Source organism: Bicyclus anynana, chromosome 5, assembly GCF_947172395.1.
Source record: "Bicyclus anynana chromosome 5, ilBicAnyn1.1, whole genome shotgun sequence".
Taxonomy (NCBI): Eukaryota; Metazoa; Arthropoda; class Insecta; order Lepidoptera; family Nymphalidae; genus Bicyclus; species Bicyclus anynana.
In genome coordinates, this window is record NC_069087.1 from 17,123,194 (window position 1) to 17,142,631 (window position 19,438).

At 36.8% G+C, this 19,438-nt stretch overlaps 2 protein-coding genes across 4 annotated transcripts in view; both read left to right on the forward strand.

The window, feature by feature from the left end:
• Positions 1–19,438, forward strand: part of LOC112051193 (protein outspread) — a 340,261-nt gene that overhangs the window by 201,288 nt on the left and 119,535 nt on the right. The gene's annotated exons all lie outside the window — the stretch shown is intronic.
• On the forward strand, positions 9,269–12,705 carry LOC112050891 (leucine-rich repeat-containing protein 74B-like). Its single transcript, XM_024089298.2, has one exon. The coding sequence runs from the start codon at positions 10,888–10,890 to the stop codon at positions 12,553–12,555; it is 1,668 nt and encodes a 555-aa protein (XP_023945066.1). The 5' UTR covers positions 9,269–10,887; the 3' UTR covers positions 12,556–12,705.

Genomic DNA, 19,438 nt, shown 5'->3' on the forward strand with positions numbered 1-19,438 from the left:
CAATAAAAATTGTTATAGCAAATTTTGGCTAGCGACGCTCCGCGCGTCTCGATTCTATGTTGAGGAAATGCTGGTGTCCTATAGGGTTGTTATGTTGATTCTTGTCATCATCTTTGGCGTTGGTGATCATAGATGACCACAGAAGGGAACGTGCCTCATCATCATCTTGCACTTATTCTACGTAAGTGGGGTCGGCAAAAGAAGTCAATCTCTTCCATTTGATTTTACCATTCATCACATATATCCGCTTTCATACCCTCCACCTTTCTGCCCTCTTCTCCTCTATTATTCGTTACATATATTATCCTCTTTCATGCCCTTTATCTCTTCGGCTTTCTTCTTCTCTTGTGTCTTTCCACATGCAATTTAAGAATGTGGCATGAGTGCCACCACTATTCAAATCGTACATCGTACCAGTACATAAGAGTACTTCGTACAAGTATTCGTATGTACCGATACGAGTACCTTTTGTCATCTACCGTAATTATTGTTGTCTTTAAGACCGTCAAGAAAAATTTCTGTACATCATAAATTGTAGATAGATAGATAATGTGCGGCTAGCTTTATTGGCAATATACTGAATTTTTTGTACGGCACATGTCGATATATGGGTTTATAATTGTCGTTTTCACCTCGCTCTAGATCGCAGGTGCGGGATTGTTTCACAGCGTTGTGCAAAGTTTCCGCCGACGGTAGCGTTAAAGTATCCTAGGCATTAGAAATATCTAAGCAGGTATGTGTTTTAAGATAATTATGTTAATGTAAATGGAAAAATAATTATCACATATGAACTTCTTGGAAATTGTAATGTACATTTATAAACTGTGGAATTAACGTAGCAGACTGATTGACTCTGATGAATTTTTGGTAGTTTCTTTTATACGAAATAGGCTCATATTTGACTAAATTCCTGATGGAAATCCTAACCTTACCTAGATGAAGTCTGAAATTCTGATGCGCTTGAATAGGCACATGAATAGATAACGACAAGGCGAGTAGGTAGCTGCCTATTGCCTTGCTAAGAAGGTGGATACGTACATACATCACTATTAATAAATATAATTTCCCAGAACATGGAAAGTGCTATGCGGGCGCTATTACGGCTCGACGTGGGAATTATTTTCTTGCATACATTTTCACTTGATTGAAAGTTATTGACTTGAGCGACCTGTCTGCTGTGTGACTAAGGCTGTTTTACCACTGAAGATGTAATATACTAAGAGATGCGACGGATGCAAAACAGTGAAGTACCTATAATGTATTCATTGTTTGGCTGCGCAAACCGTATCATAACCAAAACAATAGGACCATAGATTGATAGATTATTATTTCTCTAATGTATTTATTTATATTTGCTGTATATTTTGAGATCTCGGAAAAGTAACGGAATTTTTTTTTTCAAATGTAAGAGGTTTTGATTTAAAACTTTATCTTAATATTTCCCCAATAACATATTTTTAAAATGCCATCCATAATTTAGAAACTTATTATGTACTACGTACTATAATAGTACTCATATATATTTATGTTGTAAATTATATGTAGTAAAAAAGTAATAATAAAAAATAAACCCCGAGCGCATCTTAGTCGCCTAGATAGATACTCTACACTAACCTGAGCTAAGCTAGTAAAAGATGAAAACTTATTCTTGGTTATACACAATACCTACAGGCTTTGTTTGAATATTTTCTTGCACGAAACAGTAACCCCCCCCCCCCCACACACACATAACTTCGAGATGACTTAACACACTCGGTATGAATGAATGGATCTACGATTTTTCGACGATACGCCACATTCCCAAGTATTACTATGTGTGTGTTTGCATTGTTGTTGCATTGCATTCACGCGAGCGACTTGAATGCAAATCTATTCCTCACATTATCAGGCAGATTGTGTGGGTTTGGTTTAATGGTAGATTTAATAGTTTATTAATTATTGTAACGACTTTGGTATTCGAAATTCCTTTCATTATAATATTATGCAGATGACTTGGCTTTGGCTTAACCGATCTTCATTGTCGCCATCTCTATTAGCCTATTTTAACAGAATTGAGTTTCTCTAATAACAGTAAAGACGATTTGGATCTTGACACACCATGCCTATCAAATGCGAATTGGCGGGCCCAAGGTGGTTTGATCCTGTTACGAACACTATCCACTAACAGATGCTGATGATGATGATCGGTTGATCGATGATGCAACGTCAACTAGAATTTCTTTCTAAGGTTTCTAAGTTTCTAAAGTTTCACCAGCACCATCTATTTCCCCTAAATATTGGGAGTATTTCTTGGAACTAAACTAAAGTTCAATATTCGATTGGCCGATCAAAAACTGGAATCCTGGTTATCATGAACCGTATATACTAATATATAACCATTGGACCATCGCTACAACTATTTCCCCTAAAACTCCAGACATTTTAGGAGTATTTCTTGGGACGAAACAAAAGCTTAATATTCCATTGGCCTACAAAAAACTGGCACATACCCCCCTTTATCAGCATTATATTTTAAGAAACCGCAACCATTTTACCCATTTTACGCATTTTACCCATTTAAGAGCTGCGTTGCCATAGACAAACATGTCGATACAAATAAACCTCTTTTATGTCAAGGTTAAAATTAAGCGATTACTCTGATCAAGCAGTCAATAAACAACCAATTGTGAAGGTTATTAGTCTAGCCTTATAATCAAAAGCCTTTATTAAGATTGCCTTGTTTTTGATTTGATCAAAATTATATACCATTGGGCATTTCTATATAAAGAGCTGGTTGATTACCGCCTTAGCTTGTATTACAAGACAACCTTTGAGGTGCACCCTATTTGACCTCAAGGTGTGGAGATAAATCATTTTAATATTCATATTTCGTAATATTATAAATGTGGCTTGTAGTCTTACTTATACGATTTGTAATTTAAGGTTAGATTTGGTAAGTTGTGAAATCACAAGATTTTCGGTTACGCTTGAATTGCGTATCTGTAGATAACTGGAGAAGGACTGACGAACTTCGAGTTAGCTTATGATATACTATTGACTAGAGTCTTATAAAGACTATGGTCTACTTTAGACTATAGTCTTTTAGAGTCTATGGTCTAAGACATAGGGTCTACTATAGACTAAGATCTATTTGAGACTATAGTCTACTAGAGACTAGTCTTCTATAGACTATGGTCTACTATAGTCTATGGTCTACTACAAACTATGGTCTAATACAGACTATGTTCTACTATAGACTATAGTCTACTATAGACTATGGTCTTGTAAACCTTTCCGAGATAACCCGCTACGATGTTAGGTTGCACAGTCACTTGATATAGTATGGTGATATCTATAGGGTGGTAATTTTGAGTAACTTGACGTTAAAAAAACAAGTTTAGGTTAATTTAAAGTGAATTTAAAGTCGAAGGCGTCATATATTAACAGCCTTGAGACGAATTAGGCGCCTCATTTGCCGCAATGGTGTTTTTCGAGAGTTATATTATTCATGAGTTGCCGTACGCGTGGAGTGGTTTTTGTTGGGGTGCGCACGCGCTGTTATTTGTCGAGTAAGTAATCGGCTTTAGGCTTTTCGCGCACTGCATTTTTTGTGGAAATTAAATTAAATGTATACATAAAAATTACAATTAATGTAGGTATAGGTATTTAAGTTGGCTGATGTAGCATGCACATCTATCATAATATAAAATAATAGGCACTTTATCGTAATCAGATGTTATGTTTAAATACTTGTATAAGATAATGACGGCTTAAAGTGCTTTCCGAGGTAGCATCACCAACTTTTCAAGGCTCCTACTGAAAATGTATTGGAATACAGGTTCAAATGGTCTAAGCCTGAACTTGAATCCCGTAGATACATCATAATCCAAATTAAAGTCACATAAGTAAACATGAGTTTTCAGGACCTCCTGATACAGTTTCATAAGCGTTTATTATCTTTTATGAATTATAGTTGTTCTATTAATTCATAAAAGATAATAAAGACTATCACTATGTCGTAAGTACAATTTGTATGGATTATTCGACTATCGACTTAATCAATAAGCAATTCAATTTACAATTTTCGCAACGGATGCGTCCGGTGCAATTAACGATCATGTTATTTAAAGTGCATGAGAATAATTTAGAATGTTCAGTACAAGCTTTTGGTTTCGATAACGACGCAATTTCAACATAGCATAATTAATATATAACATATTCGTACGTTGCACATAATACTGTATGATCATAATGATTATTCCATTAGCTTTGAAATAACTGTAGCTTTCAATAGTAAATCTTGAATAGACTACTAATAAATCTAAATTTGTATACGTGTTACTTAATCGCATAAGGACGGCTTAACGGATGTGGCTAAAATTAGGCATCGGTTTATGACGTTTTTTTCTTTCACGCTTATCTCAGAAAATAGTTAGATGTATGCGATTTTATATCGCATAGTTACTTAAGCAAATATACGACTACATACATAACATAATCATGTAGCGTGGTAGTCCAGTGGATACCTCTTCCTCCGATTCTGGTGGGTGTGGATACGAATCTGGCATGGGGGCATGCATCTCCAACTTTTCAGTTGTGTGCATTTTAAGAAATTAAATATCACGTGTTTCAAAGAAGGAAAACATCGTGAGGAAACCGGCATACCAGAGAATTTTCTTAATTTTCTGCGTGTGTGAAGTCTGCCAAATCGCATTAGGGTGGGCTATTGGCCTAACCTCTCTAATTTTGAAAGGAGACTCGAGCTCAGCAGTGAGCCGAATATGGGTAGATTGATAACCAACTTAACATAAGCTTAGGAACAATGTATAGAATGAGGTTAGTCGTTTAATATTTTTATTTGCCATAACGTGTACGTTTTTCTCGCAAATACTTTTATTCGTATTCGTATCTCGCACAGTGTATAATATTTTTTGTGAATTATTAGTAATGCGCGGCGAGCCTTATGCGTTTGCCATAAATCATTCGTTACATTCGTTCACCAGAGAATGAGATTATTTTTTGTATGATTGTATGTCTTATCGTTAGTCAGTAAACTCGTTCCGATCGAAAGGCAAGGGCGAGCGAGGTCGAAATGCTTTACAATTCACAAAAATCTAATTACCCTCCTCTCAATCAGCCTCTAATTATCCTGTTAAAAATTTTAATTACACAATTAAAATTTGTAGGTCTACTAGTTGATTAAAAGTAGGCCGGTTAGATAACTAATTGAAACAGGTGTTACTTTGTCGAATTCCGTTACACAGGAAATTATTAAAAAAAAATACAAGTACAAGTACTTATACTATAAAGAGGTTATGGATTACATTAATTAGAAGTGAGATTTTTTGCAAATTCGCACTAGTAAGATTCTCTATGCTTGTGTTTGTTGCTAGAAGTCATCGCAGTTTTTCGTTTTGAATGGCATTATTGGATCTTGGTTTTCGTTTAAATCAAACCATCATGAAACAAAACTAACAAACACACGAGGCGTGAGGCATAGGGCCGCCTAAGATAGAGGACTGTATGGTAGTGCATGTACTTGGCATGGCATGACCGTATGGCGTGAGATATTCTAAAATCGATGGAAGACCTACCAGTAAGTAATTAAAAGTTATTTTTTTTTCTTTACAAGTTAGCCCATGACTACAATCTCACCTGATGGTAAGTGATGATGCAATCTAAGATGGAAGCGGGCTAACTTGTTAGGAGGAGGATGAAAATCCACACTCCTTTCGGTTTCTACACGACATCGTACCGGAACGCTAAATCGCTTGACGGTACGTCTTAGTCGGTAGGGTGGTAACTAGCCACGGCCTAAGCCTCCTTCCAGCCAGACCTGGACCAATTAAGAAAACCTCAATCGGCCCAGCCGGGGATCGAACCCAGGACCTCCGTCTTGTAAATCCACCGCGCATACCACTGCGCCACGGTGGTCGTCAAAAATTATTTTTTTAAATACAAAAATGAAAAACCTCGAAATTATCCTCATATTGCCCTTTCAGATTATTTATTAATAACAATAGTAAGGTTATAATATAGATAATGTTCGTAGGGAGCCTTCCGTCAAATAAATGCTCCACAAGGTATTTAAACAATAATTATTTTTATAATTGTAAAACTACTTCATTGAATATAAGGAAGGTTGCCTGGACTACATTTAGTAACGAGCAATAAATAATCAAAAAATCTAAAATGTATATCGATATTTATTCGTAATTCCTCATGTTTTATAATATATCGAACGAGATTCCAATCTGTATGTAAATGTGCGAAATTGCAGATGTGATCGCGCCGGGCAGCGCGCCGCACGGCGGTCTCCCGTTTCAGATCCAAATACGGATTGGACCGCGTTATGCCATACCATTCTAGTTTCTTGAAAAACTTATTATGTGGAATTATAAGCATTTTTATTTATATGGCGTACCGAATTAAAAAGTTTTTTTGTTAAACTAAACTTAAACCTTTTCGTTTTTATTTTACTTTCACTCTTATAGTCGAAGAGTGTGTTCTCGTCCCAATGTTCAATTGCAAAGTCAATGAAGATAATTAAATATTGACTTCGATTTTCTTAGCAAAATGTAGAAAAAGAACGCCTACCTACGCCCTTGGAATTGGAGGCATAGGTCCACCCACTTCCACTAGGCTATCACGGCTCCCTAGAAATTAAATATCACGTGTCTCAAACGGTGAAACATCGTGAGGAAACCTGCATACCTGAGAAGTTTCTTAATTATCTACATGTGTGAAGTCTGCCAATCCGCCTAACCCCTGAGACTCGTGTAGCAGTAAATATGGGTTGATAATGATGATGATGAACAGTAACATCGAAAAAGTTTTAGTAAACTGTTGTCGTACTTATACCGACTATTTTAGTTATGTATTTATAGTAAAATTTATACACCACAAAGCTAATAAGGAATTCATTATAAATATAAAAAAGTAATATGAAATCGAAGTTATTTGTATTGCAGAAAAACCGCGAACAATAAAGTTGGCTGATTATTGCATAAAACCGACCAGTTTATCTGAGTTCAGTTTATTTTCGAGGAGAAAACAATAGCCCTTTCCATTTCTCTAGCCGGGCTATTTGCTAAATCAAACTTTGCTGCAACTGGCAGCCGTTATGAGTTTATAGCCGCGGATGATTTATTCTATTTAGGGTGCAATATAAATTGCCGGTAAAACGAACTCGCTGTTTGTGTTGCTCGATTTAGATACACTTTCTTGTTAATTATTGTTGTTATGATTAAAACCGTTTGTTGTAAATTGTTATGAATCACGCAGCTCTGTGTTATAAGAAGTAACGTTTATAGGATCTCATCGTTTAACGGCCTCTGTGGCGCAGTGGTATGCGCGGGACGAATTTACAAGACGAAGGTCCTGGGTTTGATCCCCGGCTGGGCCTTTACATTTTCTTAATTGGTCCAGGTCTGGCTGGTGGGAGGCTTCGCTTTAGGTTTTTTAATTCCTTCTTAGCGTTTCTGTACGATGTCGTGTAGAAACCGAAAAGGGGTGTGGATTTTCATCCTACTCTTATCAAGTTAGCCTGCGTCCATCTTAGACTGCATCATCATTTACCATCAGGTGAGATTGTAGTCAAGTGCTAACTTGTAAAGAATAAAAAAAAAATCTTAGACTGCATCATCACTTACCATCAGGTGAGATTGTAGTCAAGGGCTAACTTTTAAAGAATAAAAAAAATACGTAACGGATTTAAACGCGATTTTCATCATTAGATAGTGATTCAAGAGGAAGGTATTTTCCATGCAGACAAAGTCGAGGGCGTCCTCTAGTGTAATATAAAATTAATACTGGGTAACCAATATTGCATTACAATTGGTCACACCGATATAGAGAAAGTTGTTAAGCCCATACACCGGTACAGAGCCCAGAAGTACAGGCGGTAGTCAATTAACCAAACGAAAGTCAGCTTCGTGGCCCGAACACCGCCTGATAAGGATAATTATAGCTGGGTTAACAATGTAGCGGTGGACAAATTCTGTTAATTAGACGAGCTAGCCGCGCCCTACTTTATATGCCCGATTAGTTTCACCGGCCACCAATAAATCCGATCGCGGCATTCCGAGACCGAGGCTGAGATCACATTTGGTGCTTCGATAGATATACACTTTGTAAACGTCAATTTTACTATTTGTAAAGACTACCACCGGTTCGGAAGGTAGGTTCGGCAGAGAAGAGCTAGCGAGAAACTCAACAGTTGCTCTTTTAAAAAAATTATTATAACAGAATAAGTAATTATACTACTTATTTTATTTTTACTTCCTGTGTGAAGGTGGATCCAATGGCCTCCAAATATATCATGGTCTTTGTATGTGGCTTCTAATGACTAGAACCCAGGACCTCGTAAATATTATAAAATTTCTTTAAAGGAAGAAAAGCTTATAATTTTGTCCCTATCGAGTTAGTAAGGTCTATGATATTCAGAACTTTTCTTCTTATAAAGCAATTTTAAAATAAACAGCTATTCTTGACTGTAAGTCACCCACTGGATCAAAAGGCAATTAGGTACTTATTAGTGATTAGAACTTAACATGGATTATCTATTCGTAATGTGCTTTAATAGATGCTACGAATATTATGCACGAGAGCAACTAAGCGAGCACAAAAAACACATGAATAAACATGAGCAGTGAGTCCGAACAAAATTGAAAGTTATCAATGCAAATAAGCATTAGGTGTATGATTATTTTAAATTGTCATCTATCTTCAAATGATACGAACGAGCCAGTACATGACACTGGTCTGTTTGTACGGGAGACAGTTTGATGGATGGGCAGCAGGCGCTATGGGAACATTGATATAATATAAAATAGACAAACAGTGAAAAAGTTCATTGAAATAGGAGTACTGCCTTGCGAAAAATAGTCAGGTGTAAATACAGCAAATCTTCGCTAGTCGTAGAGGCACGTGAAAATAAAAAATGCCAGACTCAATTCTAACCATGCCAAAGTGTACAGGAGTGTGCATATTTAAGTACAGATGCACTTTATAATCCCACAATACAACGAAACGGTGGACCGATAAAACTGAGAATTCTAGAGAATTCTCAGTCGTATATGCTTTACTAGGCAAAATTTTTTATCAAAACTAGGCTAATGGAGATTTGTGTATGCTCGTAGCTAATAATATTGATGTTAGCTTTGACTGTCAACTAACAATTCAAGTAGACTATTTAAGAATTAAAATGTTTAGCTATGATTGTATGTAAGAAATGTCGTGTAACTCCGCCTTTTACAGCAGACTAGCAGACGCCGTATGATTTCACAAACACGTGGGAATACGAAGATACAATATACTCGTAACCTGTGTTATTCGCAGGTAATGTTCTATTGATGAAAGAATTTTTAAATTGGTCCAGTAGTTTCGGAGCCTATTCGTCACAAACAAACAAGCGAAAAATTAAATCTTACCTTTATAATATTAATTTATATGACAAAGTCATCTTTAAAAGAAACATTCAAGTACCATACCTGCAGAACTCTAAGAAGAAACACAAAACAAAACTTGTCTGTCTCTATTTCGTATATCATCGACCAGTATAGTTTATCTGTGATGATGTCTTCAACGTCATGCGCCAACAACGCCTCCGCGGCTCATTTCCGTGCCCTGCGGCTCAACTTTCACTGTGATTTGGCTCCGGACCGAAGAGTTTCTAGACACATACTTAGAATTACAAGATATTTTGGAATTTGAATGCCACGCCTAGGCCTTTAGGCGCAGCATCCAAATTCCCACAATCAATTTATCTTTTTTCACTATTTCCAGGATACTACAATCAATTAGCAGAAGGCTGCAATTTGATTTGCGTAAAATTTACGTGTTTTCTCAGAAACCTCGCGAGTACCACAGATCACTAATTGGGTCTTACTTAGGTTCGAATAGAAGTGCGGGTCAATTTGGACATTTATAATTTTGGTTTAGTTTGATCTGTTAGTTGTTGCATTGTTTAAGATGATAAACGCATGTGGAGGACGTATTTAATAATAAATAAGTATTATATGACAATAAAACAATACAAAAATAATGTCAATGGGCACCAAAAGAAAAGCATAGAAGAAGACAGATTTGTCAATATAAGACTCAACACTAGCAACAACACTTGCTACGTCTACATAATACGTTGCAATATGTCTACATATAACCAAAGATACGAGTAGCAACACAAGTTGCGATACAGACTTCACCGGTGCCTTCTGCTGCGAACAGTAAATACATTAGCAATTATCCTCGACCGTCCATGTCTTACAATTGCGTGCGCGGCTTACGATCGACAGCTGTAATTAAACCTCTGTTAAACCCTTGCAAGTCTTTTTAAGCACCTATACATAAATTACAGACCTCCTTACTCAATACTTTATGTTGGTTAGCTCTATTGAATATTTTATTGCTAGTTGCTGGCTAGTAATTTACTAGCGAATTTAACTCATCTCTATTACATGTCCGTTTTACAGCGATCCGGATCGCGCCGGGCGAATAAATAGTGTTGAGATTTATCTTTCATTATAAAACTGTTCCTGTTCGTTATAATACACTGAATCACATGGCAATGATGTTTTATGAGACATTTTACGAAATCAAAGCTCGTTTCTTACGTGTCGTCCTTCGTGTTTTACCTGGTACAGGACTGGACGTCGTGTTTACGTACAACCACGTCCCGGCGCCGCCCTCTCGACTTCCTATCCTCGTACCATATACGACCTTTTACAAAATATTTATAGGTCGAAATATGCAAAAAGAAAATATACTTATGACAGAATACGACATTGACAATGACATTTTTTAATTTCGTTTTGATGATTTTAACTTTGACAAGTTGTGTTAATTAATAATATTATTTTCATAAATATTATTGTATTTTTATAATTAGTTTTGAATTTCTTTACAAAAATGTCTACAGACTCTTCAGAAGATAAAGTTGAAACCACGGTTGTATATGTAGCACCTGTCGAAGAGAGCTCTGAAGAGCCTCCCATGGATGAATGGTCCTCATTGGAAATAGATATTCCTGAAGAGAATCCCAAACGAGTTCTGTATAGTGAGGGTTTATATGATCCAGGCAGTGGAGAAATATGTACCAAATATGTATCCATGTCAGCTAGCTCCGTTTTTAGGCATCCTTATTTTAACTATCCTGCTGTCGTTGATCCCGGTATTAACGATGCTTTACTAAAGCCAGAAGCAAAGATTACTTACCCAGATGATGGTCAGGCGTTATATCTAGCTACATGTAAAGATATGAAACAGTACCCCGTAATGAAATTTCACAGAGAATTACTTACAGATAAAATCGATTTGAAGTATTACTGTGTACAACCTTTTGGTGTTCGAGCCATGGCCATGGCGTTAAATTACAACCGAAACGTATCGTCCTTTAATTTAACCGACAACTTTTTAAACGACGATGCATGTTTTCATTTAGGCGAAATGCTTATGAGCAATTTTACAATGAGTGAATTAATTTTATCAGGTTGCAGAATTGGTCCAGAAGGAGTGAAATTATTGGTTGCTGGACTACCTTACAATAGAGGCCTACGAAGTTTAAACTTAAACAAAAATGGAATTGGAGACCTTGGTGTAGAATATATTGCATCTAAAGTGGTGCGAGGTATAGATGTGCAAAAACTATATCTAAGCTACAATAATATTAGTGGTAAAGGGGCTAATACTTTAGCAGAAGCCTTCGAAACACATAATAAATTTACAGTCTTAGATCTTTCTTGGAATAATCTATTTGCGCCATTAGTAGGAACGAATACTTTATTAAATCGATTATCAGAAAATAAATATTTACAAGAGTTATATTTATCGTGGAACTCTTTAGCGGGTGCTCGAGTCGGAACAGCAATTAAATCGTTATTGAAAATTCCTAGTTTGCGTGTATTAGATTTGAGTAACAATAAATTGTCGGATGAGGGCATCCATAACTTTATCGGCAATATGATAAAACCTAAAAAGATGGTGACGCTAAATTTGTCTTATAATCCATTGACACATGACGACTCATTGAAACTTCTTACTAAAATGAAGCTCCCAGCAGTGAAAATTCAGAATCTTTTCATGGATGGAGTGTTAGTCGATACAGATTTTCTCAATCTTCTTACGCAACTGAAAAGTATGAAATCAAAACAAAATACTGTTATTACATACGGAGGAGTTTCGGGTGGCTTTAAAGCTGAAGAGCCAGATTTAAGAGATTTAGTTCTCAATCGGATGGAATTTCTTACAATGAAAGGTAAAAAGAAAAAAGTCAACATGGCTCTTGTAATACTACAAATGGAAAAAGACAAGATCGACATTATGAATTCGAAAGCTTTTGAGGATGCCGTAATGGCAACTGGAGCTCCTCTAGACAGTGATCTTGTAAATGAAATGATAAATGCTTTTGCTGGTCCAAAGAGTGCTAAGTTTAAAACTATAAGAATATCTCTATTCGCTGATTACATTCGAAGGAAATGGCCAGATCGCAAGTTGCCGCCAACCCCACCCCCTGAACCGGAGCCAGAGCCGCCGCCACCAACAAAAGTTCAAAAGAAAGGGAAAGGAAAAAAGAAATAATTATATATCCTTTATTTATATTTATTCCCTAAATATTATTAGTACTTCTAAATTAATTAATACTTATATACAAAACAATTTTATAGTAATTAATTTAATATATTAAAAATATTTAAATTAAAACGGGAATTTTAATATAAGATAAATACTTTAACTGAAATTAACACACCGAGGATTAAAGGCGGCCAAAGAGTATTGATAAAATGTTTACGATGCAGCGTGCGAGTCAAATATCGTACTAACCAGTACCGATCATAGATCAAGATTTTAGATCGATACCATAGATCTATGATTGGTACTGGTAAGAGAATACTGTCGTAACACATGGAGATGTATTACTAAACTTTCTTTCAAAAAACGTCGAAAAGCGAGTGTTAGTTATACGCAGAGCTGAATATTTATGTACTAAAACTAGGAAACCGTCTGTGGATATAGCTCTAGTTATTTTAAAAATATGCAAATTAAATACGGGGCCGATGAACATCAAAGACTTTTCACAAGACGATTTTCATTTAGACGATGATTTGAAAAATAAAATCGGTTATAGTTTTCCTGGGTCTGTTAAGATAAAATAAAGACAGTCGATTTAGGCAACTCGTTAGCTTACGTACACCGCAAATGACCTGATAAAGAATTACCTCCTACTCCACTAGTAATTAAAGTCGCGCTGCCAGCAAAGGGTAATGAAAAGAAGCCGAAAAAGACTGAAACATCTAAAAAATTTAACAGTTGTAGCGCAAGCATAAAACAAATAAGTTTAAATTGAATATGCTGTTATATTTTAAGTTTAAGATTAATTGGCAACTGTATTTGTCTTTAGAATAAAATATTCTCGTAAGTGTTTGTGTTTGAATTGTTCCCAGAGCTTTGTCGTGAGATTGCTCGTTCCATTTTCGAAACGAGGGTGTGATTTACATCGCGAAGACAAAGCTGGGCGCGTGATCTGTGCCGTTGCAAATTACGGCATGCATAGTTGCGAGGACATCGGAATATATTTATTCTAACTGCCGTGGAATAGCCACCTGGCTGTTTTGTGGCCATGCTGTATTTGCTAACTTGATCGCTTTTAATATCAAAGCTACCGAAAACATTTGACTTTTTTTTTCGTGTTGATGCCGATGGCTCCATGTGGGACCACTACGACACCGGGGGTTTGGGCGAGCGCAGAAGCATCGCCTGATGAGACCCGAAGGCTGAAATAAAGATAGAGGACGGAACGACTCTCTAAGGGCATCTTCTATGAGACTCGGACCTCGGCTTAGAGGGCCATTCGGGAGGGGGTAACCGTGACTGAAACATTTGACATTTGATGGTTTTTTGTAGAAGATTCGCTAGAAATTTTTGAACTCGACGAAATTGAATTGGAAAATGTAACAACCACAGACTTAGTTTTCTTTATTCTCATCCGAATAAAACAACAGGATGTTTTTAGTAACTTTAGTAGTAAGTGTTAATACCATCGGCTGTAATAGATCACTTGCAAGGATATACCAACTCCTTGGGACCAAATCCTACATCGCGCTGTCCGTGAATGATTATTCAAAAGTATCTTATACATCGTGTATTACTGAAAGATAGCAATGCTGTAGTCGCATTCCTTCACTGCAGCAAAAACCTGGCAATCACTGGTTTTTCGAAATAGAGTAAGAAACGTATAAACATACAAACTTTTATTAGTATTGTCGTACCCCCAGTACATATTTACGTCGCACGGTAAGGCGTTCCATTTTAGAGAAAGAGTGATTTACATCGTGAAGACAAAGCCGGGCGCGAGAACTGTGTCCATTGTTGGACGTCACGACTCAAACATTACTGAAAACTTACTCACTTAGTTACGCGTGCTTGATTGTGGTAAGTGAGTTGTAGTGTAATTACATTAACTATTATTAATGAATAATACCCATGCTTTTTAAAATACATTTTAAATTAATTTTGTATTATATTTATTTCTTCCATACTAATTTCACTGAATGACTAACCATACCTTGTTAGTCTGCCTTATTACAAAATTTTCTGGGCTCTTTGCGTGCAGCCACAAATAATAATTAATTCATCAGAATTACTATAGACCGAAGCAGCAATGGCTTAATATAATAGCAATAGCTTCACAATAAGGGACGGGTTACAAATCCATGATGTATTGGGCTATGTCCTTTCGACTATTGTCATACTTAGAAGCAAGTCTAAAACGTAGGTACTTCTACCTACGTAGAATACTTATATATACGATGGTGATGCTTTAAACTTTCGACGATGCTCCAAACATTGTTTTACATGTAAAATTTGTGAACGCTTCATCGCCAGGAGTCTTCTAGCTCGTTGACCGGTTGGACCGACCGGAAATGAACGCATTTGAATGGAAGTCGTTCTCTGCCGCGCCGTACGACAATGGAGCCGCGCGCGTCAGCGTGGCGTGCGTCACGCAACGTGGGCTTGTCCACTTTATTATTATTTATTGCCCTCCAATAATCCGCGCCTAGATAATACCCAAACGGAGCGCCGCGCTAACATTCTTAAGTCATCTGATGTAAGATTTCCAGAAAACTGACTAGGCTAAGAGTCAACGGAAGGAACTGTATACTGAGCTGCTAGAAAAACATGATTTGGCTTTGTTTTCTAACTAGAATGAGTTCTGATCTGGTATTAGCTTGGGTGAGGTCTCTGACGACAAGTATGTAGATACTGTCGAGCGATTTAGTATCCCGGTACGATACCGAATAGGGTGGATACGAGTACCATAAACATGTTGGTACCTTTTCCAAGATAGCCCTGTGTAATCAAAGATGTTACTATCTTTGATTGCATCATTTAGGATCAGGTGCGGTTGCTGGCAAGTGCTCTAATATTTACCGTCCATCGGGCAGTCAAAATTTAGTAAATGTTAAACTTAATCCAGAAAACAATTTCAGAACATAATAAAATAAAAGTTATTATTCATTAAACAAATTTATAGAGAGACGTGATAACCCAGTGGATATGAGCTCTACCTTCAAATACGGTCCGGGGCATGTACCTCCAACTTTTCAGTCATGTGCATTTTTAGAAATTAAATATCACTTCTCTCAAACGGTAAAGGAAAAATATCGTGAGGAAACCTGCGTACCTTAGAATTTTCTTAATACGTGTGTGAAGTCTGCCAATCCGCATTGGGCCAGCGTGGTAGACTAAGGCCTAACCCCTGTCATTCTGAGAGGAAACTCGTGCTCAGTAGTGAGCTGAATATGGGTTGTTAATGATGATACATTTTTTTTTTCTTTACAAGTTAGCCCTTGACTACAATCTCACCTGATGGTAAGTGATGATGCAGTCTAAGATGGAAGCGGGCTAACTTGTTAGGAGGAGGATGAAAATCCACACCCCTTTCGGTTTCTACACGGCATCGTACCGGAACGCTAAATCGCTTGGCGGTACGTCTTTGCCGGTAGGGTGGTAACTAGCCACGGCCGAAGCCTCCCACAAGTCAGACCTGGACAAATTAAGAAAATCTCAATCTGCTCAGCCGGGGATCGAACCCAGGACCTCCGTTTTGTGCGCAAACCACTGCGCCACGGAGGCCGTCAAAATTGAAATGTAAACGCAGTTTATTTAAAAGTACAGACGAGTGTAAGCCAGCCAGTGTACTGACATTTGAAATGCTCTTTATCAGACCTTGATCTTAGACTTCTAAGCGTCCATCGGTAGAGTCCGCACCATATCGGCGAGTTGGTAGAATGCATGCCCATGAGTTGAGCCGTAAAAACATTAGCTATAAAAAGTTTAACATGCTTAACCGTACTCCGCAACGGCATCGCAATCTGGATCTAGTCTTGCTTTACAAGTACTCTGATTCCAACTGGCCGATGCGTTGCACATTCATGCACAGTTATTTTAGTTTTCTCGACTGTGTTTCTGCGACAATGACAGCATCATTAAAATATTTGATATACTCGTAATATCCACTGTACCGTACATATACATGGCTAATTTGTTTTTCTGAATCAAAATCTAGACATAATAATCTTACTACAGAAAATTGTAAAAGTAGGAAACAAAACTGAAAGAGTCCACTTTCCGAAAGATGCTCTCCTTATTCTGTCGTTGTAAAAGCGGGCATAAAAGGATGCGGGTCATCTGAAGACAGAAGATTTTGGCTGGTGGGAGGCTTCGGCCGTGGCTAGTTACCGGCAAAGACGTACCGCCAAGCGATTTAGCGTTCCGGTACGATGCCGTGTAGAAACCGAAAGGGGTGTGGATTTTCATCCTCTTCCTTGACAAGTTAGCCCGCTTCCATCTTAGACTGCATCATCACTTATCAGGTGAGATTGTAGTCAAGGGCTAACTTGTAAAGAATAAAAAAAAAAAGTCAAGTGATTACTGCTGCCCACATACATGCATCACATGCGTTGCCCAAACCCATACTACAGTCTGGCAAGTTCGTTCATGACACTCCCATGATAAGCGGGAGACGGGGGGAAAGACTGCGCGGGTGTGAAATCGTGCGTGCGGGGAAGTGAAGTGCATGATGGGTTTTTCATTCATCGCTACACGTCCCCCTCCATCGGGAGTGTTACGAACGAAGATGCTAAGCTATAAAACTGCTGTGAAACATCGCAGCAGAAAGTTCCACAACGTATTCCACACGTACCTATTTGTACCACTCATATGAAAACTCCAATATAGATTTGGCCAAAAATCCTTAAAATTGGTTTGGCATTAAGAGCATGTTATCGTTACAAAAATACAGTTACTTGCAATACTGCCTAGTTTGTTCCACCTACCGGCTTCGGATCACAAGGTCTTGAGTTCGAGTTCTTGCTTTAAAGCACAGTAAAGATACATAATATCTTTACTGTGGTTAAAGAGTAATTCGGCCTCTCGCAAAACCCGTTGTTAGCGGACATTTACTGACTATAAACTACCTCCCTGCCTAATTTCATTTTTCTACGCCAAGCTGTTTTCGAGATATTGTGATGAGAGATTCGAATTTATATATTTAGATTTCCGACACCGAGATTAATAATTACTTATTTAACATTTAAATTTATCTTGTTACAGGTATGCAGAACAATCCACGGTATTTCATATCCAAGGTAGTAAGTAGGTACAGCAGGAGTAATTAACCCATTATGTTGTTTTTGCCCTTTGCTCGAGTGTTAATTGAGTAGAGGTATGTATTATACCAATTGTTTTTTACATCTGTTTGATTTGTATAAAATTGGAATGACATTACCATTAGTTAGTTACCATATGGATTTTAAAATGGTATGTAGGTATATTTAATACAAAAATTGTCAGTTTACATTTTTATTTTAATTGCAGATTCTTTCAGGTTGTCCTCATAATATCAACAACTCAAAAATGACAATTATATATAATTAAACCGGTATTCTATGCATACCGGTCATCCTCGGATATCATCCCAACGTTTTTATCATGTGATTCTTATCTGACAAAAAAAATCCTACGAACCGAAGTCTTCCTCCTTTTTGAAAAGTCTAAATTATACATTTGTTACATCTAAAAAGATAAAATTTCCTATGCCAAATATTAAACGTCAAGTACTACCATTTTTTATCATGCTTCACAAAAACGAATATAACAATCCTTCTCGAATTTTGCTGTAATTTATTTTCGCCTTGTCAATGAACTTGATCAACATTTTTTACCAAAGCCTTGAACTGTCATCGGATACCCGTGGCCATTGTAACATATCTTTTTGTTGAAAGTATTCAAAGAGACGTTTTTCAATAGAAAGTTTGTAGACGTGCGTGGGTAGCAACTAGCAACTATAGAATCATAACGATTAGAAACGCGATCAGAGCATTCAAAGCGAAGCTAAGTCTAGTTGGAACTTATTTGTACTTGTAATAAATAAATTATGGGATTTTGGAGTATTACAGTCGTTTGCTTTTTAATCTCAATTTATTAAGAATCATGTTAAAATAATATCTACTTCCACTCTTCCACTCTTATTTTATCATTAAAAACATAAAACATCGGATAAAATGAGCCCTAAAATTAATTAAGTTGACCTAAAAATTACAATAAAACGACTGTCTGCTCGGTGTGATATACTTTTTTTTAATCAGTTTTAATATCATTATAATTACTTTCTGAGATTGAACTAGATTTTATTTAATTTTCATTTTTATTTGCAATTTATGTTTTTCGTATTTGTATTTTATCGTATAAATTCTCGTTTCAATGATTGCGATTCTGTGCGCACTAGCTCTATGCTACCGTGTAGCGGTCGATTAGGAATTCGGACATCGTCGCTTCTCCGCCACATGTCGCTACTTTTACTTTCAAATGCACCTACCTGAGTGGTTGATTCGTTATCTGACATGCACATAACACTGAAACACGGAGAAATTGCAAGGCTCCGCAGATATACTGCATAAAAAAATATTTTATTGCTTTAGATTTTCACTTTGCTGCGTTAGTTTTTTGCTTAGTTAATTTTCACTTTAGTTAAAAGATTATACTTTACTACTTCTTTTATTTGTACTAATAGGTAATGGAAATAGCTGACAGCCCAAACCCTGAGTAAAAAACCAACACCTCATCATGCAGGGGGAGGCTTCACTTCCGTCAACCTGTAACAAGTTCAGATTAATTGGCCTTTCCATTGGCAACCAAAACACATCAAATACTTGGTGGCAGAAATAAATAGTTTCTTGTCGGTTCTTCTCAGAACCTGCTTCTGAGCCGTTTTTAGAGTTAAATAGTCGAACTTGACGTTTCAAAAGTGTACCTATATATATGTATAAATTAACCTACTGTACCTATACATATAAATAAAAAAATATATACATATATATAAATTAACGTACTGTATATACATATGTATAATTGATGTTAAATTTTGCTAATATCCCAGAAAAAGTACTGGACTAAATAACAA

Bases quoted from the DNA above. Each gene is read 5' to 3' on its own strand.
- LOC112050891 (XM_024089298.2), top strand. From the start codon at position 10,888: ATGTCTACAGACTCTTCAGAAGATAAAGTTGAAACCACGGTTGTATAT.